Raw genomic sequence first — 21,604 nt, 5'->3', positions numbered from 1 at the left:
TTCCCCTTTAATGACCATGGACTTTAAGGACCTCATTTCACAGGAGGTCTCCCTACCAGGTACTGACCAGGCTCACACCTGCCAGGGTTATATAGCTGCCAGCTAAGTATCAACCACAGCTTACACCACTAATTATTTCAACCATCTATTTAACACACTTTAGGTCCATCAGTCATTGGGGACATATTTAAATGCAACCACCCACAGGCAGCCCAGGCCAAATCCTGGCAAGGAGACCCAGGCAGGCTTCTTAGCATATCATGGACTGAATGAAACTAAATGCCAAGTCAGAGCAGCAAGCATTAGTAGGTAAAAATAATAGCATTTAAAGAAGCAACAAGAATAAACAATACTTTACTGCAAATACACTGTACCTGCATGTGGTCAAATTATATTTATAATATATGTTCTAAGATTTGAAGTACAATTAGAGCAGAAGAAACCCTGCAGTCTTGTGAAATGCTGGTATAAGCAAATCATAAAATAATCAACTCCTTTCATGAGCTCAATGACAATGCAATGACATTTTTTTTTTCTTTTGGAGAATAGAGTACAACAGTATTGTTGTAAGCTCTACTATGAGCTGAAATACATCTTCAGTGCCCTTCAAAGCTATTGGGAAGGTCAACCCTGTCATTATGGCTATTCATGAATTTGATATTAGTCTCATGATATGAGTACAGTATAATGTTTTATTTTCGGGTAATTCCATGCGTAATCTCATAATCATAGATACAAATTGCTTGATGCCAAAGAAGAATAAGTTTTAACTTTCCTGTGCCATAAATTTGGAGGGCACTGTATAATGTATTCTAAGTTAATATAATACTGTATACCAGGCATCAAAAGAAACATAACTTTTTATGTATGCATATTTTTAGGAAGATAGATTTTGGATTTTGATTGACAGCCTGTGATTAAATTTTGGTTAATTGATCATTTGTGATTGACTGTGATAAAATCAAGAAAGAAAAAAACAAGGAACCAATATGTCTTGCTTACCAAGAAAAAAATGTCTTGGTGTCATTGGCATGTTGGAGGCTGGATTAAGTTAAGAGTTAAGTTAAGTTAAGATATTACATTACTGCCTAGGACATTTACAGCCAGGAAATTCTAACCTTGCAAGACGTTACTGTCAAATGCAACCTGTCAAGATTGATGGGGAGGTCAAAGTGTGATGTTCTGGGCAGGGCGGTCTAGTCGCTACACTGATCGAGCCCCTGAGACCACAGCAAGCAACATGTTCTCATAAAGTAATGCTTTCTTATGAGATCTGAATGTGACATTTACAGTTCTGTAAATATCCAGTTCACCAGACATGAGCCCATATCGGACATTTGTGGGATAAACTGGGCCGTAGTGTGTGGCTCAGAGACCACTGAAGAGGTACACACTTGTCTAGAATCTACAAGAATAATTAGAATTCCAGAAGACAACACCTGCAACCTGGTAAAAGCATGCATCAAAGACATGATTCCAACAACAGCCACCAACTCCTAGCCTTTGACTTTCATTCTTAATCTAGTTTTCACACTAGATTTGCTGATGACAAATATTAACCATAATACAATTACCTATGTCACATGTGTTCAATGTATTCTCAAAGCACCTGCTATAAAAAGCATTTAAAAGATAAAAACATTGGGAATTTATTGCAGATCTAAGTGCTCTCATCTTTTCACACAAAATTATAGAATTACTTCTTGTCACTGAAGACTAAACAAACATGACTAAATTTGTTTAAAATTAAAGTTTAAATTTGTAATTTTTTCTAATTGGTTTGTTCACATTTTACAAAACAGCATTAAAAAAATCTGAAATTCATACAATTTTCAGCAACAGAAAAGGTTAGAGATTCAGAGCAATGGACTAGGAATCAAAATTGCTGTAATTTCCCTGTTTTAATCAGGCTAAATTAAAACTGGACTTAATCATTCTCCCTTCTATGAAATGTTGTTTCACTTTTAAGAAATCTTAGCAAATTAATATGTATTTTTCTTTAGACAGAAAAATAGTCTCCATGGAGTCATGAGGTAAAAATGTAATTTGAGGTATTGATTCTTTCATTTAATAGAGTCCAAAGTTCAAAAGGAAAAAAGACATCTTCATTATATAAAACTATATACAGTAATGTGTTTGAAAAATTATACAAATTCATTCTCTCATTGCTTGCCAGTTCTCATTTTTCATTTATTGCCCATGCAGTAATTATGACCATTGAAATAAGAAAACAATTCATGCTAGAACTGAACTGAATGAAAACAACGTGAAATTTAAAACGTTAAAAAGGTTGTTATTACAATGTGTTAGATTTTATTACCTTGACAATTATAAAGTTTTAAAAGCTGAAATGTGGGTGGCAGAATCCTAGCATATGGTGCTTATTCTAGAGTGCTGAACCACATGCAAAAAAGAGTCTACCAAGGCAGTGCTGTGCAATTGCATTATTGTACACTCTGGCAGTTTGATGTATGATGCAGGAATTGCTTAACGAGACGCTTCATTTTACTTTTGGTTATAAGAAGCTGCCAACTGAGTTGTAAAGATAATAACATACTTACTCTGAGACTTTGTTTACTAAAAGCAAAAGAACAAGGACACATGACCATCTATGCATGTCTGTGCCCAAAAATAAGAAAAACATACAGTATACTGTAGCTCTTTTCTCCACATACAGCAGCCATATGGAAAGAGGACAGAATTTTTCCCACTTGGCACTTTAAAGTATTAATGTTTACACCACAGTAAGATGTGCTTTCCAAACCTCTCATCTCATCAAATTTGTACAATTGAGTAATTGTTGTAAGAACTATCCGCTTTATTGTGTCTCACATACATATTTTAAAAAATTAACGGGATTTCAGTACATTTTTCAGTGAACACGCAATAAATTACTTTGCAAGATTAATTATCCCATACTTTTAGCAAAACCATGCAGCACTTGTTTAACATGCCAGCCAGCATAATAGAACCATGTGCAACGGGTTTTGAAATGTAAAATTAGCACAATCCATTAATATTTGGGGCCCTGAAACTTTTTCTCACATCAACAGTGACATAACCTGGCAAAAACTGGAAGACAAATTATTATTTGGTGTTGTGAAGTTGGGATGAATTTATAGTTGTTCTTATCGAAACTTGTATGGAACTTCTGCAGTATGTTGAGATGTTGAACAGTGTCTTTCAGTGACTCCACAGTATCTCAATTTAGACCTGTAAACAATTTAGTTGTCTTGACAAACTTGTCAACTGAAATATTAGAATACGGGCTTCAAACACTGCAAGTCAACACAGAATATTCTTGGTACATAAACATTACATCAAACAGACCCTGTGAGTCTTGTCATTTGCAACAATGGTAAAAAAATGAAACACCACAGAAATGATCAACCTCAACATCATTTTGTAAAATGTTCTATACACCCACAGTCTGTCACAGTCATTTTATTGGTACCAACAATAAAAAATAAAAAGCTACAAAACAGCTGCAAAAATACCATGAATATTATCATACTGTAATTCTTCAGTAAAGTAATATATATAAATAGAAAAAAATCGTGGGGGAGTGACAATTCTGCCTATAATTTTGAACCAGATTCTAAATTATTTAATTAGAGCCCTTTCAAAAGAAATTAAGTTCTATTATTCATCTAGTGGGAAAGGCCTTAGAACAGGTACTGGAACAATTATTTTACACTTCTAAAGGGAATTAAACTCAAGGTGACAGAAAAAGTAAAACTAGCTTGAATTGTAAACATGTTGTGCTTCTTCAAAATGTTACAAACCTTTTTTTATTTCTTATAGATACAGGGAATAGAAAAATGCATGTACAGTAATAAAGTGCAGTTTAATACAAAATGCATCAGGAATTCATAGGGAATGTTATTAAATTATACAGCATTGTTGGCACTACTGACACTTACTCTAAATGGTTATTGTGAACTAAAATATTACAGTAGTGTCTCACCTTCATGAAGATGTCTCTGCAACAATTGAATGAAATCATTCCAACTCCACTACCATTTCATTTACAGCTTGCTGAAGTCCTTAATTTTTCTTTTCTCAGACAGTGACATTGCTAGCTTGATTGCATATTGATAACAATGATAAATCCAGGACAGGTGTATCATGAAGAAAAGTTTGACGCAAACAATACAATCTTTCTTTTTTAGAAACATAGACAATTTTGAGAAGATCAAACATTCTCACTTTTACTCAACACAGTGGTATAAGAAATATGCAGTTAAAAGTTAAATTTAAGAGTTCTGGGACAACTATTAATTCTGCATAAACTTCAAAACCCACAGTGCGCCTGTTTAGCCATGAGGACAGATTACATGCTGTAGTAAGGTTCAAAAGTAACATATTCGGTTTAAATGTAAGTTATGCATACGACAGTAAAAACAACTATTTCAGAATTCTACAAAACAGAAATTTACAACTAGAGCAGACGATAAGCAAAAATAAATGAACTCCCAAATTCTTTGAATGGGGTAACTACACTTCAGGTAACAACATCTGGCAATAGGTGCTCAAGAGAAAAGAGAAAGTGGAATAGTGGTTGTCAGGTTTATTAGAAAGAGTAAAGATTTACAAAAACCAAGCCTTCGACTCAATAATTTGGTCAGGTTGGCTGCTTGGAGAGAGTTAAGAACTCGCTGAGTTCTGCACAGAAAACATTTGACCTCCTTTTAAATTGACAGAAACCAGAAGCACTGTCATACTGTGTCAGCACAGATTTCATCACACCCCTCTGGGCTGGTGAAAAGCTAAATATTTAGCACTTCGCTCACACAGGCTGTATGTTTTCTATTACTCCAAACATAACATTGATTCAGGCCATAGTCCTTTAATTCTATTAAATTCTAAATAAAGCACACTTTGAGCTACTCTATTTAATGGTTTGCCATTTTTGCTTTTCATACTGCTTCATGAAAACATACAGAATGATAGTTATGAATAGAAATAGGGATGGACAAAAATTCAGAAAAGATTAAATTTCACAAAGAAAACTGAAATTTGGTTTGAGGGCTTCAAAAAAATCAATGGGATCACCCAGTCCTTTACCTTAAAATTCTTTACTAAATTCTAGGTGGAGAACCCAGCACAAATCTTTATACAAAGCCACCACTTAAATTTTCAGATTAAAGTGTAGCCACTTCAAATAAAATAATTCCAAAAAGAACAAAAATAAAATACATGGTACACTGTAACAGTTTGGTAGCTTTTTATTTCTTGTTGTTTTACCTCATAATACATTTAAATGGTACTGTACGCGCAGTAGCTTCTCTGGCTGTGGGTGTAGGAAACATATGATGCAAAATCAATGGAGAGGACATGGATATCATTGAATTTAATTGAATCATTAGGCTACTTACAAACAGTTGTGCAAGAGGAGACGAACAGCCTACTCTCACCTGTATGGTTACATTCTTAGTTACTGTATATGCTGCTGGAAAAATGTTCCCTGCCCATTCTTCTTATGTCTCTGAAACGTCTCATCTATGAAAGTGAGAATAAACTCTCATTTATTTTTTCATATAGCCATGCTGGGCAAACTGTCAAAAAGCATTGTTTCATCTTTATCAGCAACAAATGAGACTAAGTAATATTACAATTACTAAGTAATGTCACAAAACTAGAAATTAACATTTTAAGAAGACAAGAGACTTCAAATTCAACTCCTCAGTCTTTTTCTCTGTTTTTGCACCACACCAGAAATGATGGATAGAAGAAAGAAAAACAATGAGCAGTGACACTACTGTTTTGCATTATTTGTCAGAATATCTCAGGAGAGCACTAAGATTTGTTAAAGAGTAACTGAAAAAATCACAGTGTTCAGGAAAGTCATCGGCAGCGTAACACTCATCAATTAATAACGCACAATTTATTTTGTTAAAAAAGCTTAGGAATCAAGAATACAGGTATATTATATTGATACTGACACTATTAACTTAGCTACAAAGTTTCAACAATATCTGCAGAAACCCTGATTGGGGAAAAAAACAAAAAATCTTATTTAAACAGAAAGTAACAAAAACACCACCAAACACTACTAAAGAAAGTAAAGTTTCACGTGTCTTGATTTCAAATCTAAACAGTGTCACAAAAGAAATGTGTCTTGAGTTAACTTCTGTGATCCTGGCATTCTTGATGTCTGATATTCTATAGAGTATCTCAAACCTACTTGCACAATTTAGAACATGGGATATTTGAGAGGTCTCATTTGGTGATGGTGTACTCACCATGTATGCATGAAGTATATTAAATTCATTAGAAATAAGAAACCCTCTAACAGCATGACATTCCACCCAATCAAATACAGACAGAAGAACCAAAAACTCCGGAAAGTAGGCTCAAGGCTGGAATGAGAAAGATGCTACAAAAAAGACCATGGAATATCCAGCTATTAGATGTTACTACTCCAGTGTTTCAGTCATTAAATATTTATAAAATACTGTATCTATAACAATTATTAAAATATGTATGCTCATCCACAGGGCAGCCCTATAACCTAGGGTGGAATGTGCCACTATCCATCTGTTAACAGGAGCTCCCAGAATAGTGACACACAGCTGGCCAAGTGCCCATAGAGCCTAGTGGATTGAAGCCAGATGGGGAATCATGCACTAGGGACCTCTTCTGTTGGCTGGGTAGTCATGCTATTGGCCATGTGAGCTGTGTCAGCCCTTGATCCTTCACAGTTGTATGCCTGCTTGGACTCTATGCTGGAAGTGAGAGACATGAAGCACATTTTGAAAGATGTGCATATTTTCAATAACCTTCATCCTCACTAAGGTCAGACTAACTATTAAGTGCACAGGGGTGAAGGAGACTTTTACTTAAGTCACAAAGCACAGATGGTATTTAATTATTTTTTTTTAGCAAACAATACAGTCTACTTTTTTGTAATGACATGTAAAATAAAATCATTTCATATTTTTACTTTTGTGGAATCCAACACCAAGTTTTAAAAACTGTTCAGAATAACTATTCAAAATTATTTTTAAACCAAAAAAAAAGAAAAGGACTAAAAGAAAACAACATTCATCATTCATTGTAGGTTGCTATTACAGTATGTTGAATAGTAATGACTAATTATAAATTATCATCAAAGGGAAAATATTGCTCTATTGAGAATGGATCTCAATTTCTTAAAAAATGCAAAATTCGGAAATACTGTATCTGGAAAGTAGTGATAAATCAGTATAAACAGTGGTGATCTTTATCTCTATAAAACACTTTGACGTACAGCAGGTTCTCCAGAATCTAAATCTCAAGGGTACAGAACTTTTGAGCCTTGGTTAATGTCTGCAGTATAAATACTACATCAATGACAGCACAACCATTAAATCTTTTTTTTGTTTTTGATTTATCTCTGTTTAGAAACTGACAAAAATGACACTGTACATCTTTTGCAATTTCATCCATTTATCAGGGAAATTATGGTACACTAAACTTTGCTGGAAGGCATACTGTAAAACTTCATATTAATCTACAGATAAGCTAGAGCATAATACTTCCCAGATGGCCATGCAAAGAAATAAGAATAAGCCCAAGGAATGATCATTTTCCTCTAATGTACAGACTCAAAGAGGCTAGCATTTCAGCATGTCACTATGGTGTAACTTTACTTTTCACATTTCATTATATTAAAACAAGTTATTCCTGGCTGACATTTTTAATGGGTATCCATTATATGTGTAAGCCACATCTGACATTGTAAGTTTTACACATTTCAAATCTATTCATGATCCAAATTATTCTTGCAAGTGTTTGTGCTGTTGTCACATTTTAAAAGTTATGAGACTTCAACTATGTATAAAGCTTATGCACATGCCCTCTTGTTTTTAGTATTCATGTTTGTATAGTGTAGAAATCAGATTTGCAGGATCATGATTCAATGTTCCTGTTTTTATTTAGTTATAAAAATAATAGAAAAAAAATTATTAAGAGAAAGTAAATTGACTTTACCTTGGATGAAAACAGCAGTTACAGTATATGTTTCTGAGCCTTTTGTAAATAATATATTAAGCAATGTGAAAATAATAAATGTTCAGTTTGTTTTTTCAAAGAGATATTCTATCACACCAAAACCTTCTATGATTCTGTCAAATACTCACACACACCTTTACTGTTGTGGTCACAGGTCACAGGAGAGAACATAATAGAGTTTTAAACACTATGTGGTTGAGGAATATTGCTGGTACACCTACCAAAGTATGTTGTAACCTAAGCTTTTTACCCAAGATTCTGTACAAATTATCATAAAATAATCAGAAATATATTATATAACATAATCCACTAATGTGTATTTTCACAAAATGCAGCTGCAGGCTCTATCATAAATGCATTTAATTCAGATGGAAAAAAAAACTTTTTTTTTTCCTTCTAGAGATACTGAGAGCCTAAAAGCTAAGCATTTTGAGCAATTCTGCAGCAGCTTTAGCTTCTCTTAAGTAATCCCCAGAGAGAATAACTAAAATCCCCTTTCCTAAAAAAAAAAAAGATAATGCCATTTTAACTAACACCTTTCTCCTCATTTTGTTTCAAAATAACGATAAAAAAAACTTAACTGCACACAGTTAGGGAATAGGCTGACTTTGTCATATTAACGTTTCTAGAGAGGCATTGTAAGGAGTAGGAGAGAAAAAAGGGTATATCCTCATGAATAAAAACACTGTTTGACTTGGAAGAGCAAGCAAAAAATAAATAAAACTGGACACAGAACAAAACAAAAATAGGAAAAACTCCAATTGCACATGCCTCGGAACTGTGTGAAAGTTTAATTCTAAATTGCAAATGACAAGGCAGAAAATTCCCGAGTGAATAACTGCAAGTGACAGTGAATTGGTTAATAGTTAATTGAAAAGTTTCTTGTCTTTACCACTTATGCACAGACTTAAGGAGCACAAGCCTTCCTCACAGGTCTCTGGACTATCCTCTTCTTCCTGGGATCCCTTCTCCCGTTTTCTCCGCGACGTCCTCTTAACTGTCTTGAAGACCCGACTGACTTTGTCCATTCTGCCCTCTGCTGTAACGCGTCTTCAACTTTCCTTCCCTGGATGTGAGGGAAAACAGTGTGGAGAGCAAGCCTGGTTCCTGTGAGCTAATAAAAAGACTGTCTTGCTGTAAAGACGTTTCCCATCGCTTCTTCAGCAGCAAGATCAGCCCACAGCTTTTTAAGATCTCTAGAGGCCAACACCCCTCCTCTCTCTCTCCCCACCTCCCCACTCTCTCTTTTCTCGCTCTCTTTGTCCCTCGCTGGTGAGTTACTGTATATTAACTAATAACTCTCAGTGTCTAGGTCAGGCAAGGAGCCTGAATTAAGGGCAATCTTTGTGTTAGAACAGAACCCCATACAGTATATTAACTCATAAATGTCAGACTGAGCATGTGACAAAGTACTGATATACTGCACATTTCCCACAAGTGGAATGATTATTTGTACAGAACTTATTCCACACATACAGTATAGAAAAAAAAGTGTGCTTTTGTGTGCACTCTGTTTTGTATCTTGGGACGCAGAATCTTAGAGACTTTCTTCAAGGAAACAAAACAAAAGAAAAAGGTGCTGTCATGTGTTACCAAGTCTGGGCGCAAATTTAAGACTCTTTTTCTGCTGAAGAACTGTAAGACAATTACGGGTAAATTGCTTAGCCCTATCATGCACGGATTATTGTATGCAAATATTTTTTCATTATGTTTTCTTCATTGCTTAACAACAAAAATAAAAATCATGCAACAAAGATAATACAGGATGTATATGGCAAATGACACACTTTTAATAATACTAAATTACACCAGGACAAATTTGATTGCTTCTTAAGATATGTTGCAGTCCTGTACCCTGGGCAAAATGTAATTTTAAGGTCATCTTGCCGCTTGTAGCAATTATAAGTGACATCTAAAGGTCTAACCTTTACAATATCATCTTTAAGAGCCTTCGAGAGTTAAGATGTGCATTTTATTTAGTGGAAGAACAAACCAAGAAGCTTATTACTGCTGAAATACAGCCTTTAATCGGTACAGTAGTAATTCCCTCTGTTTTGGCCGATTCAGTGGTAATTCCCTAGATGCTGGGAATTACTGGCTAATTAGTCACTGCTGTCATTTTTGCCCCAACTGAGGAGGCGGCATACCTCCCACAGATATAAAAAAAACAAAAGTAAAAGTGATACAGGAAAAACCACTGCTAATCTTATGGGGTTTGTGGCATCATTTGTATATAATAGTTACCCCTCAGCATGTCCAGAGATTAAAGCTCTGGCACCAGGACACTGATCTGCCAGAGCACTAAGCCACAGTGATTTGAAGCAAAGAACTCCAAATGAGGACTGAAGCTGCAAAGGGCTGCACATACACAGCCACATTTTCTCTTCCTGAAAAAGAGCTATGATATTCTACAGTGGGCAATATTTACGTATAAGATCTCAAGCACCCTTTACTGAGCTCCTTTTTTAAACTGCCTGCTTGCTCTTCAAGTTTGTTAAACTGTAATCTTGCACCAGTTTTCACTGTAATTGTCTTGCATTACATTTCTACTGCCAATTGTTAGATCCGTCGTTTACACCATATAATATTTTCAATGTCTGTGTTTTTAAGATTGCGCCATTATGCAGTAATACAATAACTGTGAGACAAACTAATTAAAAATACAATGAGTAATTAATAGCTTTGCCTGTCAATATAATGGGCTTTGCCCAAACTCAGTAAGTTCAGGTTTCCCATAGTGGTTATTGCCCTTGTCCTTGCACAGGTCTCTTTATCTGGCCTTGTGTGTTTGTGTGTGCTCTGGTAAGACACACTGCATACATCTTGTCACAAGGCGGCTCTTGTTAAAGTGACAGAGCTCCACATACAGTACATATACAGTATATTTTCTTTTTAAGTCCGTTATCCCTCAGCCTCAGCTTCTCCAGTCCCAGTCTCAGCAGGGACTAAACAGCACAAAGCAGGATGATGCTGTGGCTAATTAGCCTTCTCTATGAGCACGGCTTTCTGTGTCCCCAGGCTTCACTATGTATGCAGAGCACAGATTTCAGTACGGGGGATACAGATTTTTGGAGTGGAAAGAACACAGAAAAAGTTCCAGAAACTGCCTGTTCCAAAAAATACTAGACTATCAATTCTTTTTCATTCTTTTTTTAAAAAGTTTCAGTTTTAGAAGAAAACTGATGCATAATTCTACAAACTGTAATGTAACACATAATATTGAAACGATCAGCAGTTTTACCGTCTCTTTTTAATTAAAAGTACTTAATGCAGTTTTTTCTGATTTAAGTAAATGGACTGTAACTCAAAGCATTAATTCCATTAATTCCAGATTTTGCTGTAATTTATGCCCAGTAAGTAAATTTCAGCACAAAAATGAAGACAACTTTTATTCAGGTGGAAAGTTTAGGAACAGTCCCCAATAAGTAAGAAGCCTTAAGCATTTCCTCCAAGATTTTTCAAGTCAGCAATCATGCAAATTCAAACATGTATCAAGTTACAGAAAATGCAAACAGCTGATTCAGGATTTGGGGCTATACAATATGCCGCAGTGGCCTGCATTTAAGAACAATAAAATGCTTTGTTTGAACTCAAGCTTCATTTTATCAGGTTGTGATTTTGTTCGTTTCAGATCAGAAACTTAAAAGTGACATTCAAATTTATTTACAAATGTAGAAATAGTTACAGATTATGATTTTAAAAAGAGAACTGTTTTACCACACTCAAATTCTGTAGATTTGTTTTTTCTTTAGTATTTAAAAATGTGAACTTCAATATCACACTGGACCTCTAAAGAGAAAATCAAACAATATATGATAACCTCTTGTTAATGCAACGTGGTTGAAAAATAATTGATTTAATAAACATTTTCCACAGTGCAGGACAACAATTCCCTCACAAAAGAGGGTATCCCTTATGGTTCGGGGCATACTGTATTTGTATTCTTGCTAATGGAATAATTATATTTTAAATTGGCTAAAAATGGCAAATTTAGATACATATAAGAGCAGCTGACCTAATGGGTGCACTACTATTACCTTTCTGACTGAAAGAAACACAGGATACATTTCTGTGTATTCACATTTCCAGAAAACATAAGATCAGATTTCATCAATAAAGGCAGCTTGACTAGATTCCCTTGGGTAATTGCTCCGTTACCAGGTTTTTTCTTTCATCAGCACCAGAAAATCCAAGTCCAGGACAGGCAGGACAGAGGCAGGCTGACAGCGCTTGAAAGCACTGAGCAGCCACACAACAGGCAGACACAGAGTCGTGCCCAACCAGTGAACCATGGAAGCTCTGACCGCACCGAGACGCAACTTCAGGGTTTCAGTTCAGCTGATCCATCCGAGTTCTGATCCAGATAGATGCAGGATGGTAAGGACTCCGAGGCAGAACACCAAGCTGACAGGCATCTGAGAAACAATACCGGGCGCATGAGGATCCAAATTAGACTGACAGAGGTCCGAGAGAATCCAAGAGGGCATACCAGACTGATGGGAATCCATACCAGGCTAAAGTGATCCGAGAGAGTATACCAGATTGACGGGAACAAGAGAACAGACTGGCATATCAGGCAGGGAGACACAGAAACCAGGCTCAAAGGGCTCAGCTCCAAAGCAAAATGATGGAGCTCTGTGGACTGTAAGATCCAAGTCTTTATTGAGCAACGCACCTGGCCGGGGTGAAGCTTGAAACCAGTTCCAGGTGCTCTGTGACTCCTGGTGCTCCTTTTCCAGGGCAACAGCAGGAGATGGTGATGTAACCAGCTGATGAAACACTACCAGCTCCATCCATAGTGTAGCCGCCAGACACGACGTAACAGTATTCATTCAAGTGTCACTGCCAGACCCATTATAGGTTAAAAAGTTAACCCCTCCCAAAAAGATGCCTCGTCTTTATGCTAAACTGTATATACTGCATATCTTTTGTTGTCCTCACTCAGAATCTGCAGAATTAGATCAAACAAGACATGAACACACACAAACACCAAAACAAACTACCGTACACTATCCTACACAAACATTCTTAAATGTTTGTGTAGGACAGTATGACAGAAAATTACACTTTTTGGTAAGTGCAAAATACCCTTACGAAAGTACAGTAGCTAATTAACAGGTTTCTTTTTAACAAATCCTCACATTGCCCACAGCTGTTACAAGTACTTTAGCATAATTAAACAACACTCAATCATCTGCATGAGTAAACAGGCATTGGAAAATGCACACATGATGGCAATTCACTTTATACAGTATATCAAAGTTATATAAAAAATCATTTTCATTACAGGCATTCCATCCATGATGAAGAAGCTTATTCACAGTACCTCCTGCTAGAAGATGTAGAGTTTACCATTCCTCTGTGAGTCATTGCCAGTGGTCTATCCATTCCATTGATCTGCATCATGAACAATAAAAAGACTAACGCTGAATTAATCACTTGGGACGAGGGAATTCACTGAATTTATGAGACACGTAAAGAATGGGACTGTATTTGCACATCTCTTTTGGGTGAATCCCCTGATCCAATCCCATTAAATCACATATCCTACTGTGGTATGCTCTGGAGTATGAAAATTGTTTTATCGTGAACAAAGTTATAACTTTGGAACCCTGACAGGAAATTAGCTGATTTTAGAGAAGCCAAGTCCTTCCTGTAAAATACCAATACCACTGTCTTTAGAGGAGGAATTTAATTAGGGAGGAGGAAAAGAGTGTACAGTTTGTATTATTGAACCAAGTCAGAACAAAATAAAGGGAGACAAATGGAAGAAAGTCTTGAGCTACAAAACACTCAGCCATACGGCATTCAAATTGCTCTCCTAGAAAGGAGACAAGGTGCACAGATTATTGTAAATGTTGCTGATGGAGGGATGTAATGGTTTCAGGTATACTGTATGTTACCTGGACATTTTGTGAACATCAATGAGTAAAAAGCATAAGCACTGATCTGTACCACAGAGCAAAAAAATACATTTCAAAGAAGAAGAAAAACAAGGTTGTAGAAAATGTGAGACCCATGCCCATTGAATCAGGGACACAGAAGTATACAGTAATTATTTTCAGGGCTAAGACTGCTCTCCATTGCCTCACAGATTTCTCTAATCAAATTTTGCATTATTATTTTGGCCCCACTCACTGACTCAGAGCAGTATTTACTTCTCTTCAATATAACAATTATTTCAACGGTCACAAAATAATGATGCACTTAAAAAATAATTTACATGCAGAACTAAGCAGCATTTTGAAAAGATGATTATATGTCCAGAGAATTAAGTCATACTGCCAGCAAATACAAAATTTGAACTGCAAGCCCACAAACACTTTAAAGCACAATATGCAAGTACTACATCCACAGCAGTCACCTATTTATTTGAATAATCTGAGTTCTAGTGAAACCCTTTGGAACACATTGTGCTGTTAATACTTCATATGAGTCATGTAAATTAACACAAAGCCAAGTAAATTACATATAATTCAGAGCAATGTTCTGAAAGAGAAAGAACTGAATTTAATTTACAGTACTGTAAATACATGTATAATGGCATTTTGGGGGGAATAAACTTTGCTAGGTAGAAAGGAAAAATCTAAACCAGTAGTTCAACCTTATGTCCTCAGGTAGCAACATGAGCAAGCATGAAATCATTATTATAAGGGGGTCGAGTCCTTCTCACAAGGCTCATACAGTAATTGTACTATCCATATCAGTTAGGTGGAAACCCACCTCTATCTGTACTGCATATAGAGCTAGTCTAATCACTCATTCTGTCCTTCTAAATAATTCGGAGAGGCCAGCTGTGAGTACTTCTCTGTACTATCTACAGTATCTACTGTTTTATTTCTTGCTGTTTCATTTTGCCTGGTGTCCTGCGTTACACTTCCAACTTATCTTTATCCAATCATTAGTTATCCTGTTAACGTATGCTCTTGTTCTTACCTAGTGTAAAGATAAATTAAGAAAATGATCCATTTCAGTTTCACATTAATTTTAGCAGGGATTTCTTTTTTAAATGAAAAAGAAGTCAGGGAAAAATTAACCTTTCAATTAAGACTCCTGAAGGAAGTGTTTGAGAGATACTGGGAGAGGTGGATTATTTCTAGAACCTAATGAGAATGACTTTACACATTATACCCTCTGTAATTTAGCAAAATAATGATACATAACAGACTTTATACTCATTATATTTGTAATACCTGAGGTTTTGAGATGACTGGCAACTCTTTTTTTTTCCTGATAACCTTTGTATGTTAAAAAACATAAGTAAAAAAAAAGAATTTGAAAACATTACAGTTACAGTGCCTTGCGAAAGTATTCGGCCCCCTTGAACTTTTCAACCTTTTGCCACATTTCAGGCTTCAAACATAAAGATATAAATTTTTTATTTTATGTGAAGAATCACCAACAAGTGGGACACAATTGTGAAGTGGAACGAAATCTATTGGATTTTTGAAACTTTTTTAACTAATAAAAAAATGAAAAGTGGGGCGTGCAAAATTATTCGGCCCCCTTGCGTTAATACTTTGTAGAGCCACCTTTTGCTGCGATTACAGCTGCAAGTCGCTTGGGGTATGTCTCTATCAGTTTTGCACATCGAGAGACTGAAATTCTTGCCCATTCTTCCTTGCAAAACAGCTCGAGCTCAGTGAGGTTGGATGGAGAGCGTTTGTGAACAGCAGTTTTCAGCTCTTTCCACAGATTCTCGATTGGATTCAGGTCTGGACTTTGACTTGGCCATTCAAACACCTGGATACGTTTATTTGTGAACCATTCCTTTGTAGATTTTGCTGTATGTTTGGGATCATTGTCTTGTTGGAAGATAAATCTCCGTCCCAGTTTCAGGTCTTTTGCAGACTCCAACAGGTTTTCATCCAGAATGGTCCTGTATTTGGCTGCATCCATCTTCCCCTCAATTTTAACCATCTTCCCTGTCCCTGCTGAAGAAAAGCAGGCCCAAACCATGATGCTGCCACCACCATGTTTGACAGTGGGGATGGTGTGTTGAGGGTGATGAGCTGTGTTGCTTTTACGCCAAACATATCGTTTTGCATTGTGGCCAAAAAGTTCGATTTTGGTTTCATCTGACCAGAGCACCTTCTTCCACATGTTTGGGGTGTCTCCCAGGTGGCTTGTGGCAAACTTTAGACGAGACTTTTTATGGATATCTTTGAGAAATGGCTTTCTTCTTGCCACTCTTCCATAAAGGCCAGATTTGTGCAGTGTAAGACTGATTGTTGTCCTATGGACAGACTCTCCCACCTCAGCTGTAGTTCTCTGCAGTTCATCCAGAGTGATCATGGGCCTCTTGGCTGCATCTCTGATCAGTCTTCTCCTTGTCTGAGCTGAAAGTTTAGAGGGACGGCCAGGTCTTGGTAGATTTGCAGTGGTCTGATACTCCTTCCATTTCAAGATGATCGCTTGCACAGTGCTCCTTGGGATGTTTGAAGCTTGGGAAATCTTTTTGTATCCAAATCCGGCTTTAAACTTCTCCACAACAGTATTACGGACCTGCCTGGTGTGTTCCTTGGTCTTCATGATGCTCTCTGCGCTTTCAACAGAACCTTGAGACTATCACAGAGCAGGTGCATTTATACAGAGACTTGATTACACACAGGTGGATTCTATTTATCACCATCAGTCATTTAGGACAACATTGGATCATTCAGAGATCCTCGCTGAACTTCTGGAGTGAGTTTGCTGCACTGAAAGTAAAGGGGCCGAATAATTTTGCACGCCCCACTTTTCATTTTTTTATTAGTTAAAAAAGTTTCAAAAATCCAATAGATTTCGTTCCACTTCACAATTGTGTCCCACTTGTTGGTGATTCTTCACATAAAATAAAAAATTTATATCTTTATGTTTGAAGCCTGAAATGTGGCAAAAGGTTGAAAAGTTCAAGGGGGCCGAATACTTTCGCAAGGCACTGTATCTATACATTGATATGATGTGATGATGTGATGTTTCTTTATTAGCCCTATACAATTTCTTGCATTAGGAATTCATCTTTTCTCATACCCCAGCTTTTCTCCAAGGAGACACAGACACACAGACAGGGAGAGAAGCTTGGGGTCAGAGCGCAGGGTCTGCCATTGTACGGAGCAGTTAGGGTTAAGGGCCTTGCTCAGGGGCCCAACGGAGTAGGATTCCTCTGCCGGCTGCGAGAGTTGAACCGGCAACCTTCCAGTCACAGACGCAGATCCTTAGGCACAGAGCCACCTGCTCCGCCCAACTATTTACTATTGTAAATAGTTATTATGTATAGCACTGTAATACATGACCTCTTGTAAGTAATTTCACTGAACTTTTTCCATCCATCCAACCTAACCACTTTATCCAATACAAGACATGGAGGAACCTATCCCAGCAAGCAATGGGCACAAGGCAGGATACACCCTGGAGGGGAAACCAGTCCATTGCAGGACACACACTGACAATGACATACTGTACTATACACAGACTCATGTGCACAATTAACTTGTAACTGAAAATGATTACTTACTAAAAATAACTTTCTTTAAGACCGAATCCATATTCATACAGTATATAGTAAGCTGGATAAAGGTATTTAAATAATAAGACGGACACTTAGGTTTTGAAAAAAATGTTATTTACAAAACAACTATTGTTAACAAATAGTTAACAAAAGTATCCTACCCTATACTATATTAATGATGATATACAGTACATGATGAAAATCCCAAAATTACAGTAGAGTGTTTATTATACTTGCATCTTAGTTCAGATAAACATTTGACCATTTGACTTTATGACCACAATTCTCATAACATTTGTTAATACTCATCACTTGTTCACTAATCATGTCATTAATCAGACCAAGTGAACACCTAATCAATGTCACTGATTTGTTCAGTCAGGCTCAAATTTGGCTTCTTTTTACCACAGGCTGAGCAGTGATTTTTATCATGTTAAAAACCGCAAGCATTCATGTTTTTATTAAGATTTTATTTCACTGGTGGATTGATTAAGGATTAAGGAAAAGCACAACATGTAATTTAGACATGAATGGAATATAAGTCATATTGTCTCTTGTTGTCATTGTTGTCCTTATTCTACTATTACTTTACTTAGATTTTCTTGTTCAAATTAACAGTTTAGTTAAATAATGAATGGTGTGCCAGGTATGTTGGTGCTGGAACTGTATATGCACCAAATGTTGGACTTTCAACTTTCAGTTCAAGGACTTTTAACTGTAAATGACAACGATTTTCTCTAATGCTTATCCTGTAAATTCTCACTCACAAATCAGCTGCAAAACATTTTGATTGCTGTGCTCATAGTTAAAAGCAGACACTGGAGAAGAGAGAAACAACACAGAAAACTATCTGGTTAACGGACTGACATGCAATCATCACAGCAGCATGGCAGGGCAGTGTAAAATGCAACACTGGGTGTATTTATAATGTCTGAAGCTATAATTTTCTTCCTGTGAGGGGTCAAGAAAGGGGAGTCTGTGATTAAAGTTTGTGAGTGAGTAAATGCCCACATGGACTATCCATTTGTATTACTATGTATTACACTACATCAAGCTAGAACTGAATGTGTTTGCTTTGGAATGCACATGTACTGTACATTTGAGAGTCTATTTAGCATTCTAAATGACCGATGTATTTAGGATAGGATTGCTTTCTGCTGAATTATAAGACAATTAATTTGAGAACTATTTAGGATATTTATCCTTTTTACCATTCACCTTTATTTTTTTTTTATCTGATAAAATCAGTGACAAAGTAAACAGTTTGTGTAACACAAACAAAAGCAATTTGCATTGGGATTTAACAGAAATGCATAAATCTGTGCTGTTTGTTTTTCCTGTATAGTGCCAGGAACTGATCTGTTTCTCTTACCAGATGTTCACTTTTACGGAAGACAATTTTAAGAGCGTAAGGTTTAAATAACAAAGGCGCTGGCTGAAAAACTTTCAATGGTTTGAGCTGAGGTGAAAGTTGATTGCTTTCAAAGTATAAAAAGCTCAGATGCAGAATAATAAATATTTTCTTCAGAGTTATGGATCTAACCTACAATTAAGCAAATGATGATGTAGTATAGGAGTTTTTTTTCTTTTCTTTTTTTGCTTTGAGAGATTGCTTACATTAACTCTCAGAATCAGGACCCTTCTTTGTGACCTTCTCGAATCCAATCTTGAAGGATTTTTCCTCCCACAGTCCCCTGACAAAATTAATTGCTTTTTTTCCTGGGTTTTCATAGGTGCCGTGTACCAAAATAAGAATCGAACAAGAACTGTTTATATTAAAAGAGGTTTTAACTAGGTCAAATGTGTGCAGGAAGATAATTTCCAGCTTAACATCCTACAGAGGACTGTGGTATATGCAGTAGGGCTGTGCAGAACGTGAAAAAAGAAAAGTGGTCAGTCAGTGTGCATGCCCAGGGACTAGCATGACTGGACAAATGTTAAAAGATAAATGTTATGCTGAAGTCACAGGGAGCCCAGAGGTATTAATCTGTACAATTTCTATTGACTCAGGATCATTCACAGCCATCCCGAACCTGTTCCCTTTGATTGCCCACAAATATTGCTGGAATTCTTTATTTTATTAAGGGGAGTATGTATTTTGTGAGAGGTGCACTTTTTACATCACTGTGACCTTGACTGTCATCAAGGACTTAACAAATATAATGTCATCAGAGACTGGCTGCAGCAAGGCCAGCATCATGATCCTAAATAATGAGTTGCAGCTAACGTAAATACAGAAGACCACTGGTGTTATCAGCCTTCACCAAAATGTCTCGAGCAGTCTAAAACAATGCTTTTCCTATGATGTTTAAATTCTGCCTGTTATCAAACTACCAAGAAGTAACCTTGTTGGCCACAATGCACAATGCTTGGTGAGCAGTTTTAGGACAAAGCCTTAAAATATTTCAAACCCCCCCCCTTCTGTATCTCATTTTCAAATGTATGTCGGCTTCCCTGGAGAGCTGCCAAAATTGTACCATTTCTTGTCTACTAATTCCTACAAATCTGGAACGCACACACATGATCAGATTTAAGCTGCCTTCTCTATCAGCTCTACCCCTAAACAAAAAAGTCTTTATTTATTTAACATTGGAATGCCACATATACAGCATGAATTTTCACATTTTGGAACATAAACAAAAAGTAAATCACTTTTAACTCTTTCACAGAGGAACACAAGTCATTCACTGCTTCGAGATACAAGCCAAACGTCCTCTATCAAATTAAGCAGCATCACCACCTTGTAGCCTAGTGGAATAGGAGTTGGTGGAGAAGAAGGTGGAGCTCTTACCACTAGACCTAAATTTACAACCTAACGCCCCATCACTGTGAATGGGGACACTGTGCATAGGGGGTGCTGTCCTTTGGATGGGCTGTTAAACCAAATCAAATACCATTTGGGGCTCACACAATCCAACCTCGTCAAAGTTCCTCCTTAATTCAGTTTTCAACTTGTCCACCTGGACTGCTGTGTAATAGCACTAAAGTTGCACATAAACAGCTACACATCATTCAGTTACATTTCAGTGCTGGATGATATGGGTAGCCTTCCATTAATTGTACATTAATTGTATCTAAGCAGCAGTTTCACAATAAACTCTGAACAACTGCATTTAAAAAATGTATAACCTACAGTATGTCTTCATTTTAAATTTAAACAAATACAACTGACACACTGTATTTTAGATAAAATTTACTGTTGGGCCTATAGGTACGTACTTGTGATAATTGGAAAAATGTCCTATCTACTGAATTTGCATGAATGGAACGAATGCAGTTCTTTAAACTTCAGGTGCTACATTTTAGCTCTTATGTGTACATTAAATCTGTTCCTGTAAATGTTTGTCCTTGACCTATTTCAGGTCTGAAAAGGAAGACATTTGTTGTATTTTGTCAATTAATATAATGCGTAGTTCAGATGAAACAGTACTGGAAATGTTTCCAAATTAACAACTCTGTGTAAAAAGAAAATGCGATTTAAGGTTTGATATATATAGCACCACATGAGAGAATAACCTCCTTTAGCTCAACAAACAATTTGACATCTGTCTTCAGACATTAAATTACTTAATGTCTCCAATTTTGTCAACAGTTACATTGCGGACAGCCAGTAAATCAAATAATGGACTTGAATATAACATATTGCCTGATATACATCAAACAATGATGAAACTGTCTTACCAAATTCCCACTGGTATAATAATTATTCCGTAATCTGATGTGAAATTGAACGAATGTCTGAACTACTTTCACTTGAAATTTTAAATACCTTTAATAAACTGGGAAGCCCTAGGACATTTGATTCTCAGAGCTTGCAGCACTACTTTGTATACTGTGTACAGTAAGTTACATGTAATGCTACACTTTGGTTGTCTCCAGGCACTGCAATTACATAATATTAAAACTACTAGAGTGTGCCTAAATGTACAAAGTGCAGTGCTTCATAAATCTGTTATTACTTTCTTCATTATCAGATTACCCCTTTTAACGTTAACTTGATTTACTTGAAAAATAAAGTGCACTCCAAAGGATTAAATAAAAAAATCCTCCACAGCAGTTTACAATTCTAAAGGTATATGTTTAATCTTTTTTTTTAAATGACAGACGTTGAGTAGATAC

At 36.3% G+C, this 21,604-nt stretch overlaps 1 protein-coding gene across 4 annotated transcripts in view; it reads right to left on the bottom strand.

Moving 5' to 3' along the window:
- Window positions 1-21,604, bottom strand: part of grip2b (glutamate receptor interacting protein 2b) — a 298,078-nt gene that overhangs the window by 150,520 nt on the left and 125,954 nt on the right. Inside the window, exon 1 of one of the 4 annotated variants that reach the window (XM_088636698.1) lies at window positions 8,888-9,219. The exons of the other annotated variants lie outside the window; for them this stretch is intronic. Within the exon in view, the coding sequence (XP_088492824.1) occupies window positions 8,888-9,023 (136 nt within the window). The 5' untranslated portion in view covers window positions 9,024-9,219. Of the gene's footprint in view, window positions 1-8,887; window positions 9,220-21,604 lie in introns of those variants that run through there. 4 annotated transcript variants of the gene reach the window in all.

Source organism: Lepisosteus platostomus, chromosome 6 (assembly GCF_059453375.1).
Source record: "Lepisosteus platostomus isolate fLepPlt1 chromosome 6, fLepPlt1.hap1, whole genome shotgun sequence".
In the NCBI taxonomy this organism is placed as follows: Eukaryota; Metazoa; Chordata; class Actinopteri; order Semionotiformes; family Lepisosteidae; genus Lepisosteus; species Lepisosteus platostomus.
This window is presented reverse-complemented; position numbering and strand designations above follow the sequence as displayed.